This window comes from Pteropus medius, unplaced genomic scaffold (genome assembly GCF_902729225.1).
Source record: "Pteropus medius unplaced genomic scaffold, Ma_sr-lr_union100, whole genome shotgun sequence".
Lineage (NCBI taxonomy): Eukaryota > Metazoa > Chordata > Mammalia > Chiroptera > Pteropodidae > Pteropus > Pteropus medius.
Genome location: NW_024354500.1, coordinates 19,702,760 through 19,715,589, shown reverse-complemented (window position 1 = coordinate 19,715,589; position 12,830 = coordinate 19,702,760). Strand labels below are relative to the sequence as shown.

The 12,830-nt window shown below is 34.6% G+C and overlaps 1 protein-coding gene across 22 annotated transcripts in view; it reads left to right on the top strand.

Annotated features, from left to right (window-relative positions):
- RIMS1 (regulating synaptic membrane exocytosis 1) overlaps positions 1 to 12,830 on the top strand; it is a 412,504-nt gene that overhangs the window by 241,402 nt on the left and 158,272 nt on the right. For 7 of the 22 annotated variants that reach the window (XM_039853370.1, XM_039853369.1, XM_039853357.1 and 4 more), the window contains exon 1: positions 3,465 to 4,506. The exons of 5 other annotated variants lie outside the window; for them this stretch is intronic. In XM_039853370.1, coding sequence (XP_039709304.1) covers positions 4,407 to 4,506 — 100 coding nt within the window. In that variant the 5' untranslated portion in view covers positions 3,465 to 4,406. Of the gene's footprint in view, positions 1 to 3,464; positions 4,507 to 7,147; positions 7,405 to 12,830 lie in introns of those variants that run through there. 10 more of the 22 variants (XM_039853361.1, XM_039853359.1, XM_039853353.1 and 7 more) reach the window with 6 other exon arrangements.

Below are 12,830 nucleotides of genomic sequence, written 5' to 3'. Positions count from 1 at the left end.
ATCCCCAAACAAAAAATTAACATAAAATTTGGCCCTTGGTCAGAGATACCTCATTTTATAATACCTTCTCTATCTAGTTTCAAGCTCAAAAGCCTTTTCAATCCTCTGTAATCAATGACTTAAGATACAAAGAACAGACAGTGCTAAGAAATGGCACTCAGAGAGCCAATAGTTTGGCTTAATCTATTGGATTCCTTTTTCTTTTGACATGGTTTCTGTCTTTTACAAAGAAGTGCAGTAACGTCCAAAGCATTTGCACCAGGCTTTAGGCTGAAATGGTCAACTTTTATTATCCTTTAAATATCTCAGCACCATGAAAAGCTCTTGATTTCAAATTGTCTTAACTTTGCTAGATCTCCTATAGGAAATATCTCGTGGTAGGTGAATTAGGTTTACAAAATAATCACTATCCATAATACCAACTTACCTTTTCTTTTCTTCTTCAATCTTCTTTTCTTAGTACAATCTTTTTCTATAATTTTCTTAACAAGATCCTCTCTGAAATGTTCTCTCCTTCACCATGACCCATATCCTGCCACTATCTGACATTTTGACATATTTGCTGCTCTGGTCTCCTTTATTCTAAAACCAGTATTACCTCAGTTTCTCCAGGTGATTGGATCAGGGTCTGTAATACCTAGGACTTTCTAGTTTGGAAGATAACACAGATTAAGGCAAGTGGTAATGACAAATTCTTAAAAGATCCCTTTCACCCATGCTTGTCCTCTAACACACTGGGAGATAAAGATATCTCATAGGGTACCCATATTCATTTATATCCTAAAAAGGATTTCAGTAGTACAAGTTGAAAACAATAATTCCCATACCTGTGTTTCAGAATTTCAGAGTGATTTTTGGATGCAGAGCCCCTTGCTAACATCAAATTCTTTGAGTTTGTTTTGTTTTGTTTGTTTGTTTTACCGTTTCGACTTTCTCAGGCTAGACATTTTATAGCCAGAGTTATCCAACACACCGTTGTGGGAAACCTATCAATCCTGATATATGATAGGTTACAGCCTTATAACTCAGGAAATTGCAAGTATGAAAGAAGCTCTCAATCCTGGAAAAAAAATTGAATTAAATATATTAATTTCCCAAATCATAATATGTCATTCATTCTCATGTCTTTAGAACTAACCTTGTATTTTTTAATGTTACCATTACTCCGCAAATTCCTCTAGATGTAGTTTGACTACTGGTTTATTCTGTGTCTAGATATATACAATTAGAATTTGGACAATGTATTTATGTTTGTTTGTTTGTAGCTTAGAATCCTTCAAGACAATTGCTTCAGCGTGATTATGTAGAACTGAATAAATAGAAGACCTTGATACAGAAGCATATCCATGTGGGTCAGGAAAGAGAAAGCTCAGCTAGTGCCTTGTGACAGCAGAATCACAGATATCCCAGTGACAGAACAGAGTGTGGAACAGTGCCTGTTATTACAGAAACTACCCCCAAAAACTACAAGATCCTGAACATCAACTCTGAATCTATGAAATGGAATCCAATACTTCCCTCCTTCCTTTCCTTTTTTCTTGGAATATCTTAGCAAATCAAAATAAATCATATCAATAATGAAGAATTTCTCCAGCCAGTATCTCTGCAAGGCAGTAATAGGTTTAGTGTGCCACCAGTAATAAGTGTTTGTGCTTAAATAAGTTTGGCCAGTGCTAACCATAGCTAAAAATTTCCTTAATGCAGGACTTCTCACCACATTTAATGTTAATGTACATTGTGAATGTTGCAGAAAATAATACACTATGCATTGTGTCCTGAACAGATTTGATCAGGATCCCTTTTATTCTAAACCGTCCATTAACATCTCCATAAACGTGTTCTGAGATCAAGGCATGGTAAAATTAGACTAGAGTCTCGTGAAGGACCTCAGCCTGTTGAAGCCTATGTATTTTACTTGGCGTAGGCTTATTTGCCTCAATCACAAATCACTAAGAACACAGTCTTGTACTAGATACTAGGTAAAAGTTAATTCCCAGACTTAAAGATATTGAGATCTAAAGCAAGATTAACTTTGATTATATTGTTATTTTTACGTCAAATTCCCATGCTGCCACTGACTAGATATGTCAGTTATTATATCTAAGCCACAGATTCTTCATCTATAATATGAGAGTAATAATATCATTTAAACCTTCAAGGCAGAGACGTGGTCTGGCTCCTTTTCACTTTACTGTAGTGCTTAGTATATTCAATGTTCAGAATATTTGTTAGATGAAAGAAATTATGCTCCCTGCATGCATGCAGGGATCAATAAAACTTGCAAGGAATACCAGAATAAAGTCCTATGTATAACTCTTCTTTTAAGACCTACAGGGAAATGAAAAACAGTGAAGAGATCCATGTGGGTTGGGTTTAGTCAAGGAAAACATCTCTCAGAAGAAGTACATTGAACCTGAATTTGTGTTATGCCATAACCTTTCACTAACAGTGTATTCTACTACTGGTTATAAAGAATAAGAATCTTGATTTCACTAAGAGAATATAGGGTTTACACATGTATAGACTGAAGATAATAGATTCACTCTCTTCTGCCCAGTTTGTTTTGCCATTGATTCTTATGTGCCAATATTTTAATATCATACAGCATGGCTCACCAAGCAGATAAAGCCAGGCAGTACAGCAGCAGTGTGTTTTTTCCACCTGACAGTCTTCAGTCTGTAGCCCCATAGAGAATCAGAACCTTTATTTACATCCCATCAAGATTTTATAATTTAGACAACGTCATTATTTAAAATTACTCAGTATATTTGTCTATGTGGGCGTATACCTTGTTTTTTTCTATGATATGATTGTGAGCAGCAGAGAATATTATACAAACAAATCAGCTATAGATGAGTAGAGATTTTTTTCAACTTTTGAACGTATTTGAGAAGAGTTCAGAAATAATATAACATTTACTGTATAGTATCTCAGTACCTTTTCCTTAATATACTGATATTATATGGAACTTAGAAATTCAATACAGTATTGATTATTACTTCAAAGTGTACTTGTAAGATATTTGTGATTTGAAATCAGATTTTTTTTGTACTAATTTCTAGGATTTTGGAGAAAAAATTAATTTCCAGAGTAATTGTATGTGATTAATATTTCAACATTAACAGTATTGGCATTTGATTATAATGAGTTTTATCTGCACTTTCTGGCTCTTATAGTAGTACTGAAATTTAATTTGAAAATAAAAGTTTGGTGAACTGGAAGCCTTAGGTTGGTGATTTAGGAATTTAATTTCCCGGACATTTGAGTCTTGGTAAATATTCTATGTCTGTTTCTGTAAATGGTTGATTCCTTTGTAATGCTACCCATCTTGGTCACCTTTCAGATTTGTTTTGAAGCATATAAATATGCTTTAGGAAGTGTAAAATACATGTACATGCATATACATTATTTGTACTACTTATAATATTGTGTATTAAAATCCAAAAAAAGTAATGATTACCTACAGAATGATAAACTTAAAATCTCATGTACCTCTTTGTTTTAATGAAAGACTAAGTTATGGTAGAAGAAAAATATTGTTTCTATTTTTTTTTCATAAAATAGGAGTATGCATCCCATTTAAAAGAGTATAGTTCCTTATAGCCTTGAAATATTGTACCATGTCATATATACTAGGAAAAAAACCTCAGAGCAAAAATTATGTATATTTGCTTCTGCTAGGAAAATACAGCAATAGGAAGAGGGAATCTATCTTTAAAAAGTCTACATGATAAAAATGTATAATATGTACAAAGCCTAATTTCAAATATTTCTTCAGAAAGAAACAAAACATATTTTTTCTTAAGAAATCAAAGATATAATAATACTCTCATTTAATTAATTTTAATAGTACTGAACAAAAGCAGAAGAATTACGTTTTAAGAAATCATCCTATGGGCTAATGGCCATTTTGTTGTCATGAAAATCCTTTATTTAGCCCTCTCCACAAATAAGCTCACAGCAGGAGAAAGGACACTAGTTAGAGTAATTTGGGGGATACGTAAACAGAAGGAATGGCTAGGAGCATAGTGTCATCTGGCAGAGAGTTTATTTCCTGAACCCTGTGGATCTGGTTAAAACCCAACAGAGATGCCAATATGCTTCTCCTCAGTAAATGCTACCAGTCTCCACACCACCAGGCCCACTAAGGCTTGCGTAAGGTATTTTATCCAAGCAGTCCTTTGCATAGCTGCCCAGTGCCTGCAATGACCTGAGTCAGTCATGCAAAGAGACTTTCTTATGCTTACACCAATATTTTCTTTCAGTTTCCGTTTTCTGCGGCTCCTGACCCAAGGGTTATTGTGGTGGTAGAGGAGGCACTTGCGCTCCTCTTACATGAGATCTTGAATTTGTTTGAAAGCAAGGCTGAAAATCCCCAAGCTGGATTTCTTTTCAAGGTTGCTGGCATGTGTGCTTCTGGGATACCTGTCTCTTCAGGAGGGTGGGAAGAAGTGAGGTCTATTGATTCTGAGGAGGAAACAATCAAGGCCCGACGAGCAGGTGCTGGTAAGGTGCTGAATTTGGGGCATGGGAATCCCACTTCATTGTTATTTCCAATTGGACACAAATCTATATTTAACAATTTCTCTCTATCTATTTTTCCAATTTTGTATGTATCAGGTGTAGAGTTATTTTGTTCCATATTCTCAACAGAGCAAAGTTTATAGCCACCAACTTTATCTTCAGTCTTTTTCTCTGAAAAGATAGTATTAGATTTACCATATAGCCTTAAAAATTATAAGATGATCGGTCATATTTATGGTTTATTTTCTGGTAAAATAGACAATTCATGAAAGATTTAGAGATTAAAATGTCAATGTTCTCTGTAAATAAGGAAAAAACTATAGCAAGTTGCTTAATTGTACATGAGTTTTATTTATGATCAATGTATTGCAAGTTTTGCTATCTCATACTAATATAAAGAATGAAAAATATATGACATATTGGAGTCATCATTAGTGGAAAACAAGTCCCAAAATGGGAAGTTTGTGTCACTTTTTCAAAATAATGGATTCTTGGTTCTTCTGAAAGAGCTGAAACCTTTCCAACAAACACAGCCCTTGACCTAGATCATAGTACTTCAAGGTCAAATGGCATATGTGAAGCAGACTCTAAATTGCAATTGATGAATTGATGTTAGGTTATACGTGTCCTCTCCCAAGGAAAATCAGTCTCCCGGTCTTTGAAGTAGCTGTGGAATCACAGTTGAATGGCTGTGAAAGATAGACCCCCCAAGGAGGGATATATGTGGTTCAAAATTGACAGCATGCTAAAAACATTTTAAGTAAGTAAATATTGTTAATATAAATTTCTGAATTAACAAATAAAAATAGCAGGATCTTTTTTCCTGCTAATATATGGACAATGACCTCAGTGAATAATGCTAACTGCTATGCATAAGCTCTCAGAATATGTGGTATCTAGAAATGAGGGAAAGGGTATTTTAAAATAAGTTTAACATTAGCCCCTTCTAATATTCTCTGTTTTGATTCTGTGTTTATGAAATCTGTGTGTCCCATTTCGGAGACCTCATTTGGTTTATCAAGTATCTTCAGTTAGAAATAAAATTTGTTACCCTTTGACAAATTTCCTCATATGGGGGCACTTCAAGGAACTCAAGGTAATTATACCAAATTAATATAAATTCATGAGATGAAATGAGGGATAGATATTAGGTTAACAACACTCAAAATGATTTTATAATTTGAAATAAGCCCATTCCAGGATACAAACGAGAAGAAAGAAATAGGAGAAAACATATACAAAAAGGAAATGTCTCCAAATTCAGGCACAATATAGTTACATACAGTGTATTAAAATGTTTTAATTCTGTTGGCTTAGCCTACATTGGTTATAAGATCCATAGATTCATAAATTTCAATCAAATAAAATTATATGCTGCCAGTTTCAACTAGGGGAAATTGGTAAATTGATTGTTGAAAGTTTCGACTTTCCTTTCATCATTTCTCTTCAGTATAGTTGCTGGGCCAGCAGTTCTATCCCTAGACGATGACATTTGTATTTCTTCTTTATAACAGTGCCATAGTAAAAGAAATTTAAATTCAGCAAGCATAAGACTTCGGCCCCCCAAAGTGGCTTGGAGAATCCTCACTGGCCCCAAATGTGCAAAATTGAGGCAGCAGATTGTAGGTACCTCCTGCATCACCATAGTTTTTCACACCAAGTCACTAGCACTATGACAAAAACTGGCACAACTTTGAGGTACTCTACCGAAATGATGACAGTAGCTCCTACTTTCCATGGTGTAGTGAAAAGCTCATGCATGGCCTTTCAGTCAGACAAAGTCATGTCCAATTCCCAAATCTACTACTTATAAACCATGTGACTTTGAACAAGTTAATTAGCTTTTCTGAGCCTCATCTGTAACATAGGTTAAGTAATACTGATTTTGCAATGTGCTTGTGAGAAATAAATGAATTAAATAAAATTAACATACTTAGTGCAATATTTGGCACATAACAGTGATTCAGTTAATATTTATTTCCCTTTCTCTTTCCCAGCAACAATTTGGCCAGTTTTGATTCAAGCTGGTTTAAAGCTGGAAGTTTGGGGAAAAGAAAATGTGAAGACTAAATGGAGACTAAAAGCATGTTATTTAAACATTCAAATTATTCAGCTTGTTTGAGGGTGATATTTTGCTGTTGGTTTGGTGATGATGAGATGATCTATGTTTCAGTATTTTTTTCTTATCAGATAATTGTTTTTTATAAGTATATATGATTTAAGTAAACACAGTACATTTTGTTTAAATAAACGAATGATGGTTTTTTTATTCTTCCGCTATTATCATTTGATCATTTCATTTTTAAGGCAAACTAAAAGCAGTCTGCCTCTACTTTTCAATAATATCCCCTAGTGGATTAGAGTAGTGTATCATTGTTCATTGTTGTTTCTGGAAATTGAATTATGTACTGTGATAAAAAATGAATTTGGGGAAGTGACATAATTTCACATCAACTAATTTTGTTATTGTTTCTGTTGTTTTGTTCTCATAATAGAGAGTAATAATTCTGTGTCTCAGTGGAAAAAAAATTAGACTATGAATTGTTACTCTACAGTCATCAAAGATCTGTATCTTTTAAAATATTGGAAATATGAGATCCCCCCACCACTCCCTGGCAAAACCTATTTGGGGTTGTCCTTTTGCCCTCTGGAGATGAGCCACTAGAGCACTAGGCTGGCCATACCGGAACAGCCTGAAGAAACACTTTTGTCCTTGTTCCCAACAATCACTCCCATACTCCTGCTTTTTGCTTCCTTATGCCAGTTGTCATTGGGCTGAGTAAGATCTCTCAGATAGAGAAACTGCAGGGGAAATGATCTGTTACAGAGGGCTTGGTAGGGCCATTGCCGGTGAGTGATAATGGGGCCCAGTCATTTCAGGTGAGTTTTCTGTGGTCCACAAGCCAGCAGGGGTCTCCTCGACTCTGTCATCTTAGCCCATGGCTATCTCAGTGCAGTGTCACTGGGGGGAGTGTGTGTGGTGGGGGAGTAATAGGAGGAGCTCTTCAAGCATCTGTCTGAGTCTTTTCTCCTGTGCTAGCTTTAAGGGACCACAGCATTTTGTGTCTCTGCCTACAAGGAGGTAGCATCTTCTGTGCATTATTTCAGGAAATGGTTAATTACAGACCTACTAGAGCTTTGGTGTTTGTTACAGTGGGAACCTCGTTAGTATAGCACTGTGCACTATAGATTAATGCAGTAATCAATGAGAATCTGTACACTGCAGAGATGTTTTGATGACAGCAGCACTTATGGTCTTGTTTAGTGTCCTCATTGTATAATGTTGGACACTGCAGGATTTTTTTTGGTTTTGATTTAGAATTCAAGGACCACATGGAATTTTATGTAAAATTTCTTTTGCATTTGGGTGGGTTTTCTATTGTGTTGTGGATTTACTGCTATTGCTAGCTAGAATTTAGTGATTTGATGCCAGTAGCATTTATTTAACCATTCCGATGCTGCTGTTATGTTTGCCGGGTTTCTGCAGTTTCTACTACTTCTTACATTGCACTCGAGAACAGGTAAACTTAAGCTATTATATTAATCTTATGCATAAATGTACAATTAATGGACTATGTTTAATTATCCAAAGAGTAAGATATTAAAATGCTTTAAGTGGATGTTATCGGTATAGAATAAGTAATATTTTACTTCCGAACATGAAAATTATACAATATATTATTTTAGAATACAGTGGTGATCAGCTTGTTGCGTAATTTTCATGAAGTTATTTTCATGTTTCATGTTTTAAAAGAATGTCTGAAGTGTATGTTAAATTGCCTACAATTTAGTACTTAACTCTTAACTTGATATATGTCTATTATACAATTAATTTAGAAAATATATATGTTCCTTTTCTGATTGATCAAAACTGCTGTTTTTCCTCTTTACTGAATTTCACTAAAATTAGAAGGCTTCAGAGCTTAATCTTCATAAACAGAAAGATATCGGTTTATGTATAGATTGTTATGTTGAAATGTTTAGACAAAAACTGCCAGGGCCTGGTTTCTCCTTACTGACGGTCCTGATCTTAGAGCACATTGTCGAAACGCCTGTGTTTTTGTGTGATGCCAAGCTGGGGACTAGAGGGAACACTATTCAGTAAGGGGAGTACAGAGCCCAGACAGAAAGCAGAGAAGGGAAATTCAGTCTTTTGAGTCAAGATTTGGGTGTGCGACCTTGGGTGACAGAGTAACTAACCTTTTTCTGGCTCTTGTTTCCATTCTGTTCTGCTAGCTTGAAAAAAGATTCTAATATGGGAATGGCATAACATTTTTCAGGTGTTTAAGATCATCTGATGGTTGCTGTGTAGAAAAAGGCACTACTATTGAAATTTTAAAGGCATACAGTTTTCTTAATAAAGGAGAGAAATAGCAGTCTTTTAGTTTTGTTTTGTTTTTTCTTTCCTTTGCAGTGGTTTAGCAGCTGAAGCTTTTTTGAGAGAGAGATTATGTCTTTTATATGAAACCGGCAGATCTTTTGGCTCCATTGTAACCATCTTGCCAGATAGGCATTGAGCACATTTGAGGTGTCCTGAGGGCACTTACTGTCAGATTGTACTCCTTGGGAGGGGAAAGAGGCATCATGTGTTATGCCGCAGCCTGATAAGGTTCTGGATGCAGAGCCGCTGGGGCTCTCTGAAAGCCTGCCAAGGACTTGAGCTTTCCTCATTGCTCCCTTGCTCCCTCTCAGGTACAGCTTGTACCGCTGAGGGCAGCTGGGGAAAGCTCCAGCCAGCTCTTCTCTGCAAATGACTTTCAAGAGGTCTAGTTTCTGCTGAGGACAAGCTTAAAATCCAAAAGAGGAGAGACAACTGGAAAAGAAGCAGCTAGGCACCTCTCACTTGGAATCAGATTGCTGCCTGAATCAGATGCTAGTTAATATTCATGAGTATAAACTAATTAAATATCTTTTGGGAGAATGGAAGGATTTTATTGTAGATTGAGCCATGTGCTTACAGAGTGGCTGATGATTGCTAGTTGATATATATCATGAATCTTGTGTTCATGGTCATACTTATTGGGTCTCTTCCATGATAGACACCCACCGTTATGAGAGAAAGGCTGAGACAATGATGGTTCATGTTCCACCACATATATCCTATGCCCATAGAGATGAAAGAAAAACAATGTGATCAATTTCTCTCTCTAGCTCTGAGGAACCATATGTTTGATTATTAGTCTCTACACATATATGTGTATGATGGCAATAACTCTATTAGTAAAGTGATTCTCCATTGTACAGAGATTGTCTGCTCAGGTCTCTTCCAACTTTCTGATTTTATGTGATGCTGTCAGTTATTACTACGTGGTTAGAAAGCTCTTTGAGAGATGCTTTCCTTTTGAAGTAGTGTCGGTGAGTGTTCCTGAGCAGAGTTCTGTTAGAGGAACCGTGAGAGTTATTTGGAAAACAAAGACTAAATAAATCTCAATGAACAGCAAGTATATATTCTTCCCTATACTTGGTCTCCAGTAATCCACAGACACTTTTAAAATTAAATAAATACTTTATGTTCTTCTCAATTTTCTAAAGCCAGGGAGACTAGGAAGAAGCATGTCAAATTATAAAGTAGAAAAATCAATTAAAAAATTAGTAATTATCATATAATAATATTAATAATCAAGAAGACTTTTACAATACTTATTTTCATGCCTGTAAATAATAAGCTAGTGAAAAATAGGCTTAGATTTTGGATAGCCTGTTTCAACTAAGCCATCTTTTTATCTTTAAAAAGATAATTGTCACATAATGAGTTGGTCATTTCCTTGCAGAAATGCAAACAAAATTTTTGAATGCCTAGTTAATTTAAATCTGTTTCAAGAAAGTTTTATGTTAAGTTGTGTGAGTTTTAAAGACTTGGAAGATAAATTCTTATTCTGATGAGCTGTAAATATTGAACACATTTCAAAGCTGACTTCAGAAAAGGGGGGCATATTGATTGTTATAGATAGCTGGTTCTAATATGTTTTTAATTGTATAACATATGTCAGATATATTAGACTTATTAATAACTTTTGAGATTTTTTTTGGTAATAAGAAGCTGGGAGCCTTTCAATGTTTTTGTTTTGTTTTGTTTTGTTTTGTTTTGTTTTTTCCTCTAGAGAATGCTTAGCCCTTGAAGCTTGACAGGTCAAAATTGGACCAATTTTTTATCTACTTTGATGTTTTACTTTTATTTCGAGAGTATGTTTTCTAATAATTTATTCAGATTATATAAAGTTTGTTGTTATTTTTTTCTATATTTTCCTTTTTAGCAAATGTCTTTGAAATTGTTTAAGGCACTCATCAGGGAAGAAATATTAGCCCATCTGTATACAGTAATTTCTCTTGCCTAAACAATATTAAAGTTTTTTTTTAAAAAAAAGATTAGAGTCTTGAGTGCTCATAAAAGTGCTTTCCGAGGTGAATTCTCATGCCCTCTACGCAAAGCTCATTTTCTCTGAGTATGTTTTCTTGATTTCCTAAGTGTCTAACTTAAATAGGAGTCTTAATTAAAGCATATTGCTGAGGTAGAGGACCTGCAAAAGAAGATAATTCTGGGAGCTAAAGGTAAAGCACCAAGGCAATATCCCAGTCTGAGTCACTCCTTCATCCACCCCTTAACCATTTGTTCTTAATTTGGAGAGAGATAACTGACCCTTTCAAAGAAATAAAAGGAACAATTGTTTCTACATAGAAAAACACTTATGCACACAAAATTTTATCTACAATTTTAAAGAGTAGATGGCTCCTCTATGTCTGTGGGCTGTATAAAAGGGGCCACATAACCCAGGTTATAATCTTGCCTTAAAGATCACACAGAATACTCTCAGTGGTAGAAGTAAGTCTTGCCTACATGAAGGTAAGCTGTTTTTCTTCTGTGGTTAATGAATAAACCCGAGACCTGCTTTGAAGTGCTCTTGCTCAGAAAATTTCATTACCATTTTATATTTTCATGGGCAATGTTATTTCACATCTTAGTGAAAAAATTTACTCCAAGATTAACTCTCCAAAAATTAAATAAATGATTAAATACACTAATGTAAGTACAGGGGTCAGGAATGACTGAAAATTCAAATATAATATAGAATGCTTTCATTTAGGTGGCTAGGGGACTGCTCTTTATATGGGCCAACATTATTTCATCTGTACCTGAATTGTAACTAAAGGCTATTTCTGTTCAGAATGGCTTGACAGAATCATTTTCTTCTGACGATAGGCTTCTTTGACAAAATGTGATTCCATGACTTCAGATGCTAGTCTTGTAGATCAGACTTTTAGTTATAGAGATTTCTGTGTACGGTTTGTTTTAGTCTACAAGATTTTACTGTCATCAGAGCTATTCAGTGACATAAAAGTGATGCAAAAATTGAACACAAAGTAAGAACCCCCAAAATATTTGTTTAATCTGTAAGACCCTTTAGAGTATTGATGAGAACCCCATGGTTTATAATAAGGAGAAGGATCTGTTTTGGGCGTTTTTGCTTTAAGTTGTCCCTTTTGAGTTTGCTGTACAAAATCTTTGAACGTTTTACCTTAGGCCTCACATTTGCTGTGCCTGGTTTTTACGAAGCTGAATTACAGTGGGTACAGTTTGCATCGGGTACTAACTACACATCTGAATGTTTGATCTAAAGTATGATACAATGATAATTACATTGAACAAAGATTGTAGTAGGCCCAAAGATGTGTGTGTGTGTGTGTGTGTGTGTGTGTGTGTGTGTGTAATTTTTTATCATGAAAACTATTAGTGCATCACTTTGGAAAACAAATAGAATTATAGAAGTTCTTGATAATAAGTAGAATTAAAAAGGACAGCACGATGTCTTCTTTCAATGTTTTTATCCCTTTCAACAGTAAAAATAGCAAAATAGACAGACTGGAGTAATATAGAGTTTCTCACTTGAAAAATGAATATTTAGCCATTAGAAAACAGTTGCAACAATTATTTAAATCCAAGTTCTTTAAAATATATTCGAAGCATGGATAGTAAGCATTTTATACCTAAGAGTAAATACCGCTTACAGTTTTACAAATAAAAAATGAGATTGAGTTTAGGAAATACTATTGACTGTTTTTTTAATTTTAAAAATGTAGATAAACCTTTAATTTGATTTAAAATAAAATATACATGTCTTTATATTTTGGGAAAGGTTAAGGTAAACTATAATTTTTTCTTAATGTCGAAACTGTTATAATCACTGTAATAATTTAATGTTTTTTGTGGGTCTATCCATTTGTCCAGATCATTCTAGCTGGTCAATAAGGCATTTTAGCTAATATTTGTGTTGGTTTATATGGAAATCACATGCAATATATGATCTTAT